This window comes from Chrysoperla carnea, chromosome 3 (assembly GCF_905475395.1).
Source record: "Chrysoperla carnea chromosome 3, inChrCarn1.1, whole genome shotgun sequence".
NCBI classification, from domain to species: domain Eukaryota; kingdom Metazoa; phylum Arthropoda; class Insecta; order Neuroptera; family Chrysopidae; genus Chrysoperla; species Chrysoperla carnea.
The window spans coordinates 31,601,660-31,610,439 of NC_058339.1; the positions used below are offsets into that span (position 1 = coordinate 31,601,660).

Sequence of the window (8,780 nt, forward strand, 5' to 3'; positions counted from 1 at the left end):
GTGTGATATCGAAAGCCATAGGGAAAACAGCATTTAAAATATAACAAAATCACTGAAAATCTTGACATGCAATTATTTGAAGGTCATTATTTTTCATATTTTAAAATGAAATACCTACCAATTGTTACAAAAATTCGAAAAATTGCTAGATTGATAGATGATAGAATGTTAAATGGCTAAATTGATAGATGATAGGTTCTTAAACATTAATTTACAATTCTTAGATGACTAATTTATAAGAAAGGATAGGTGTGGTTTTGGAAATGCCCAGTTCTTCAAATTTTATGCAAATGAAATATTAATTAAGTTCGTGACAAATCTGAAGTAACATTTTTAAATAAATTGCTGAATAGAAATTTTCCCGCTTTATCTATTTTTAAGTTGTACCTACATCTTAAGAATACTAATAATTTTTTAGGAAAAATACAAATTTTTTAATTTTTTTTACAATAACACTTTCGTGAGCTTAAATCCTCCCAAACATGCACCGAAACAAAGCACACCGAGTATAGCCATACTTTACCTAAATGATATTGATTCCCTGGCGAATAGGAAGTTTGGTCTTTACAATGACAGGCTTGATTGTATTATTTTTAGATAATATTAATAATTTTTAAAACAATGAGATAAACACCTAAAAAAAACAAATAGTGTCGTGGGTTGCAACCTCTCACTTTTTGCATACAAGGTAAACTTTTGGTGAATTTAATCATGCATAAACACACGCAACTCTTCAATCGCGCTTTACTCGTTTCCTGTGGAAAATACGAACTTTTTTACAAAAACCTTTTTTACAGAGAATTTTACGGTCTTCAAATCAGTAACACAATTTTTTTCCATTCCGAATACCTTTGGAAGCATTAGCAATCGTTTTCCTGGATAGAAAGGCTAAAAATTTTTTGTTGGTCACGTTAAAGATATAAAACTTGTTTTACTCGTTCTGTGCATTTAAGTCTATGTGCTACCAAAATTTTACTTTGTATGCAAAAGGTGAGTGAGGTTGGTGATAATCAGTTTGAAATGAGTAAAATAAAAAAACTATGAGCACAAAAATATGAATTAGTATTGAATATTGTAAAATATGTTAATTATGCATATTTAGTAAAAAGAAATTATAATAAGTACATAAATCTTTTACAGCATTCATGGCCAGCCGGTATTTACAATAAAATATATAGATAGATAATTGTAGCTACCTCCTCCATATTTCATTGTCTTCGCCAGTCATTACCATTCAAAGTTAGGTACAATCAAAATTTTATTATTACAATCATGAGTATATCTAGACAAAAATTAACCAAACATAAACAGACACAGTAGTGAGATCATAATATTTGATGGTGTCACCGGAACTCGATTGTTAAATTTTTTTTTTAAATTCCGTTATTGTGTAAATTTTTATTTTTTAATCAAACAAATGTAAATTGTGTTTTTTTATCTCTTATATACCTAAAAAGTAAATTTGAAAAACTTTTGCTATATTAATTTAAAGTAATTTCGTAATTTTTATATTTCAGGTCTGATCAAAATGATTCAAGCTGTGTTTGGATTAATTTTTTTGATTTTAATAGTAAACAATGGCCAAGTTATAGAAGATAAAATCTATTTTCCTGATGATAATGTTTCATACAAACGACAGCCCGATTACAATACTCACGTAAATCAAGGAAATACTAACAATAACTATCAAACCTATTCAAACAGCCAATTTTTGGGAAATACATATGGGAATAACAGTAATAATAACCAGCCAAATAATTATCAGTCAAATATCAATACTCAAGCTAATTTAGAAAATAAATATGAAAAAACTTACCAAAATTATCCTCAAGTTGCAAATGCACAAGTTAATTTGGAAAATGTTCATATTCATAGTGGATTATCAACTTTAGCTCATACATTAGACGATAAAATTAGAGAAAGAAATCCAAGTTTTAAAAATACGATTTTGTCTCCAGTTTGTATTGGAGGTAAGTGCGCTATTGAAATTCAAGTTTTAAAATTATCATTCTATCATTAGTTTGTACATAGCAATAGAATCATTGATACTAATTTACTTTTATTGTCTATAGAAAAGATAATTTTTGTGACAAAATTTTCAAAAAACAAACATTTGACAGGGTCAACTGTTGAAATAAGTCATTTAAGTAAAGAAAGATAGTCACTCTTAGAGAGCCACATATACATATACTTGAGTTGTTTTATCGCGGCCAACTTTTTGAATTTTAAAGTGTGTTTTCGAGCCTAATAGTACAATTTAATTGATTCAAATTTGTATTTATGCTAAATACAAGTTATTTTAAATAAGAATTAAAAGGTCGAACTGTTTAAATTAAAATGTGTACTTAAAAAATGTACTTTGTTTTTTTTAAATATTGGCCTCGATAAAACAACTCAAATATAGGTAGGTACACAAAAAGCTGATATTCCCATATAATACATACTGTATAATTTGCGCCCTCGCGGGTAAACAGTGAGGTTTACGAAAAAATGTTTCAAACAAAAACTGCTATTTTTTTATAAGGAACATTTTTTATATTTAAACTTTTGTTCTATCTCTAACGGTTTACAAAATGAGTCCTGCGGACCCAAGACCCAAATGACCTAGGTTGCTCATTTACGTACTTTTTACTTCCTGAGCACGCTATAAAAATTTCAGCTTGGCCGCCAGACCTTTGAACTAAATTGGTCTAAAATATTCGGTTTTAAAATACTGACAAAATCTTATTTATTGAAAAATTATGCAAAATCATATTTTTATTTCTGAAGTATAATATATATTTCTGAAATACTTTGAAAACATTTTTTTAATGAAAAAAAATAAAAACTTAGGCCAATTAAGTTCATAACCGTCAAAGCTAAAGGTTAATGAAATAAGTTTCCACCAAGAACTTCTTAACTAGAAACAATTAAATTTATTAGAAGAATAGTTTAACCAAGGGCATCACATGCCGCAAATACGTCAATTATATGGAAAAAAAAACTTTGGTAATTTCATTGATGAAGAAAAAACATGTCTTGCATAGGAAAATCAATTTATAAAATAAACAGTTTAATTAGTCGCAATTATAAACGATAACTTTAACCTTGAAATTTGTTGAAAATCTAGAAATCACTTGCCTGCCTATTTCTTAATTTTCTAAATTCTTATGAATTATGCAGCAGAGTGCTTATCATGAATGCAAATTGCCTACCATGTATTTTCTAATTATATTTTTTAAAACTAATAAGTAAAAGTTAAAATATGAATAAAAAACTTGTTATTTTTGTTTCAGAAATTTTATCTTTACTAATGTTTGCATCCAATGGAATAACAAAATACGAGCTAGCAAATATTTTTGGATTAAACAGCAATAGTCTAAGCTATGAGCAAGAGTTATTTTATCATAGCGAATTTGCAAGATTAATTTATACCTTAGAATCGTCATCGAATAATAATGTATTTGTAACAACCGCTACAGCACTCTTTGTAGCAGAAAACGTCCATGTGAATCGAAATTTTCAAAATACTATTTCAAATATATATAAAACTGAAATACAGAAATTACATTCAAAACTTAATACTGCTGATATTATTAATAATTGGGTAAATCAGAAGACATATGGAAAAATACAAAGAATTTTGGAAGATAAATCGTCTAATGATACTGTAGTTTTAGTTAGTACTTTATATTTTAATGGTCTTTGGAAAACACCATTTACAAATTTACAAAGGTTCTTTTTTTACTTATTATTGATATTATCGAGAATTCGTATTCCCAAGTTGACAAGTTTTTGAAACTTTAAAAGCATAAAACATGTCAAGTCCTTATACTTAAAATAGTACTAAGCATCTAAGAACGCAACTTGAATTAATTATAAAGTGCCATTTTAATCGAGGCTTCAAAATAGTATATTCGTTCAATCCTAATAAATCGAGTCTTTGTGTCTGTATGAAAAAGTGGTTAGTTGCAAATAGTAAAAGTTTATTTCTTCACCATGTTCCGATTTGTTATTTACTTCCTCTTCATTTTAATTAGGATTTGTTATTATTTCGGGTTTTTTTTTTAACAAACTGTCCGAAACAAAAGGTAATCACTTTTTAAAATGAAACAAGTGAAAACAAACAATTGACTGAGTTAATTGTTGAAATACCATGCATAGTCAGTGTTGGTTTCTTTATCACATTACACATACAAACATGTGACACAAACATAACTGATAATCAAGCCATAGTACATATGTAAATGACTTTATAGGTTTCTGCATTACCGACCGACATTTAGTGTATAGTACACATATTATAAAATTTCCACCTAATTGGCGCCCTCACGGGTAAACAGTGATGTTTACGAAAAAATGTTTCAAACAAAAGTTGTTTAATTTTTGATAAGGAACATTTTTTACATTTAAACTTTTGTTCTATCTCTAACGGTTTACAAAATGGGTCCTACGGACCCAAGACCCAATTGACCTATGATGCTCATTTACGAACTTGACCTCACTTTTTACGTCCTGAGTACGCTGTAAAAATTTCAGCTCGATATCTTTTTTCGTTTTTGAGTTATCGTGTCCACAGACGGACGGACGGACGGACGGACAACCGGAAATGGACTAATTAGGTGATTTTATGAACACCTATGACAAAATTTTTTTCCTAGCATCATTATTTTTAAGCGTTACAAACTTGGGACTAAACTTAATATATTATGTATATTTCATATACATGGTATAAAAGTCTATTGTTTTACAATCTTGTTAGTGTTTAGTTCATTTGAGTTTCATTTGATCAACGGCATATACTTCACATTCTAACTGTTGGTCCGCACTGCTGTTAATAAAGGTGACTTTTAGCCATCCACGCTCAAGTCTGATTTTCAGATTGTGCTCAAACTTCTAATACAGAGAGTAAAGACATTTCATTTCGGGAAAATTCCCGGAAAGCTGAATTTTAGCATTAATCTTCTATTTGTGGTTCTAAACAAAATCTCAAAGCCCCCCATCCATTCGTATGCCGCTACCAAATTTGCTCTAGGTCTAAGATATTTCTTTACAGGTCACTGTTAGTACTGTTACTAATCGAAAAAATAGTAGTTATTAAATTTGCATAGTAGGCAATTTTTTACAAAAAATATACAATTGCTACTTTTTTTCGTAAGACTAACGATTTCTATGAAACTTTGATTCAAAAAGTCGTAATGTATAGTATGCACTGAAATTTCTTAATATACAAATTTCATAACAACTACATTTATTAATTTACTTTTTTTATTTAACTACTTTTTTCGATAACAGTGATCGTTAACGAAATATCGTATTTTGTGACCTATGACTCCGAGTAACGAACGTTTGAAGCGAACAGCATACGGATCGATGGGGACTCACAATGTATTTTGCAACAGAGTTTACCGAAGAAAAAATAATATACTATCATGAAATCTTGCTCATATTTTGCCTCAAACAAAAACAATAATGTTAATATTTTAAATTATAACAAAAAAAAATGTTTTAGGCGTTACAAATTTTTCCCCGATGGTGCAAAAAACAACAACAATATCATCTATGTGGATATGATGGGATGCCTTGAAAGTTACAAATATTTCAAAGATGCAGCCCGTGATTTCCAGATAATCGGAATTCCGTACAAAAATGAATCTACAGTATTTTATGTGGTACAACCTTTAAACTCAAATCGACAAACATTACAACAAATCAAAAGTTATTTAACACCACAAAACATTGATTTAGTTCTTTCACAAATGAAAAATAAATTTGTGATGTTGTCAATACCCAAAATGATACTCAGCGAAACCATGGTTCTCAACCAACCATTAAAACAAATGGGTGTTCAAACATTATTTAACAATAAAGCTGATTTATCTAACATGTTCCCACCATCCGAAAAATGGTTTGTAGATGAAATACTACATAAAGTTCAAATGGAAATTACTGAAACGGGAACAGTAGGTACAGCTGCGACTACTGCAACATATGCTAGAACTGTTGGCTTAAATTTTACTTTGAATACACCATTTATGTTTTTTATTCGTCATGAACCAACTAAATTGAATTTATTTTGGGGGTTAGTTCAAGAACCAACACCAAACTATCCTAGTCCATGAGTTTATTTTGCCTTACAGCGTATAATATATCCATGCATTTTTTTAATTTATAAACTAACCATCCATTGTTAAAAAAAAAGGATTCTAAATTGGATCCTCTGCTCGATACCTTTCTTGATTTTGAATTATCGTATTGACAGATTGACGAGCGGACAAACGGAAATGGACAAATTAGGTGATTTCATGAACACCTATACTAAAATTTTGTTAGTCCCAACAACATTTCTAAGGGTTACAATCTTGAAACTAAATTTAATATATCTTGATATATTTCATATATAAAGGGAATAAAAATGCATAACATGATCATGACTTTAGATAGTAAAGTGTTGGTCCAGAATGTCACAGGTGATTTCAATCTCCGCTAGAGTCCCCTTTTCTTGATATTTAGGAAGCATTTAATCTTTGCAGAAGGAGAGTACTTGCTGGATATATACTTACCAATAAAAACTTCACTTTTCACTTTTACTGATGAAACGAAATAAATAAAAATTGGAAAATTTTAGTCAATTTATCCTGAATGTTTAAAAATTTGAGAACACAAACCTTCTTTCTTTGTCTTACTTGTATGATACTCACCTCAAATGGCTATAATGCAGTACAAATTTTTTGTGAAGTGAATTTTACGCAAATGAAGAGTACATTTTGAGTTATTCAATAAAATAATTTTTTAGCCAATGGTTGTAAATAGCGAATAGTACTAAATTCTTCGTAAAACTGCTCAAACTATTTTAATACATAAGCGTTTAATAAGACTTGCCAGAAAATTCGAAAAAATAATCTCTGCTCAGTTTCTCGGGTGCTATTAAATTATATACGCAGTAAATTGACACATCATAATCAATGTCGTAGTCAAACACCAGGACATTCGATGACAGCTTTCGTAATAAATTCTATCCAAGAATTGTTTAGTGTATTTGGCTAAGCATTCATTTAAAGTACCAGCAACGAAATACAATCAAAAATAATGTTTTAGTTAAATAATCAGAAAAAAATGGTATCGCGAACAGACCAATACTCCTTTCGTTTCCTGCTAAGATATTATCAAGCGCTACCCGTCTCAATACAATGGCATCTTGCTTTATATTGATCAATACAAACTTAAATGTATTACATAAACATATCGTTAATTGAACATCGTTTATCGAACTCTCCAAATTCAAATTAGTATCTTGGAGTGCCAGAGAAAAGCGATTTTTTTAATTAAGAAATAATTGCCCAAAAGCTAATAAAACTTTAAAGTCAAGTTGAATAATTATGATTTTATTTTTATTATTAATGATAGAAATGGGACTTATGTCATGTAGATGTCACTATTTATCCACCCTTATACGTAAGAATGTAAGAAAAAGGCTGCGGTCGTGGGACCCCCTCTAGGAACGAGCTTCTTTTACATCAAAAATTAGTTATGCATATACATACTACTAGTTTTTGGCGTGAATAGTATAAAAATGCAAAATTCGTGTACTATAATAAATAAAAATAAAGTAAAATAGGTGAACATATCGTGGTTGCCATGGATATGACACACACATAGCATACCTCACACGGTTACGTGACGACTTCCATCAGTATGATGTAATTACTACGTTAGTAAGTAGCATATTCAACTGATTTACATGCATTCTATATGTAAAAAGGTGGAAACCGATGACATCTTTATTATTAAAAAGGACACGTGTTCAATGGGCAGTATTGAAATAAATTTTCCCTAATAATACTAGCAGAAAACGTGATCAAAATCGTAACCAATTTTGTAGGGGGTGGAAAGCAACATAAATAAATAAACATAGACGACAAAGTTTAATTTTTGAACAATGTCCATATTATATTTGTTTTGAATCCCACATACACACACGGCACGTTGTGAACCTTGTCTTAAATATCAATTGTATTGTTTTTTTTTTTTGTTTTTTTTTAGTTATTTATTTAATTAATTAATTTTTTTAAATATTAATTATGTACATGGTACAATAATAAATAAATGTGTTTAAGATTATTACAGAATACAACAGCATCAAATATTTCTCATACACACCACATTCTAACGTTTTGTTTTTTGTAGAAAATAATCATCAATTCCATCACCAAGATGGCGGATGATTATTTTTAAGTACATCATAGTGTTTGATTGTGGACACAAAACTATCACGCACAGACTTTTTTTTTTAAATAAATATTCTTTTTACCAAAAATAAAACTACACATTTTTATGTTTAGCAAACTTACTAAAAATGACATACAAATTGACTCCACAGTTGTAACGGATAGTTTTTGAAATATAATTGGTAGTTTCCACAATTGAACACTAGACATTTCCGTATATGAAATTACACAGTGTTTTGTCTTCTCTCTTTTTCTTTTCTTTCTTTTTTTTACAAAACTTTCTCATTTCTCTGTACATTCATTATTTTATTCAGCAATTACCATAGCCTTCGTACAGTGTAAAATCTGATCATAATTAATATACTTACTATTATAATAATTTAATTTTTTTGTTTTGTTTTTTTAAATTATTTTTAATTAATATTATTATTATACTTAATTAATATATAATTTTCACTTACATTCGAAGCATCCACAGAAGGAATTGGTTATTGCTTTCTTATTGCAAGATGCCATTTTTTATGTGGCTGTAAAAAGGGGTAGTCACAAACAGGAGTAAAATAAGGATGTTAT

At 29.1% G+C, this 8,780-nt stretch overlaps 1 protein-coding gene across 1 annotated transcript; it reads left to right on the forward strand.

Annotated features, from left to right (window-relative positions):
- The first annotated feature begins 1,226 nt into the window (after positions 1–1,226).
- On the forward strand, positions 1,227–8,044 carry LOC123295988 (plasminogen activator inhibitor 1-like). The gene is made up of 4 exons (XM_044877448.1): positions 1,227–1,244; positions 1,518–1,970; positions 3,276–3,714; positions 5,492–8,044. Exons 2-4 carry the CDS (start codon positions 1,529–1,531, stop codon positions 6,099–6,101), a joined length of 1,491 nt encoding a protein of 496 aa, XP_044733383.1. The 5' UTR covers positions 1,227–1,244; positions 1,518–1,528; the 3' UTR covers positions 6,102–8,044.
- The last annotated feature ends 736 nt before the right edge of the window (positions 8,045–8,780 follow it).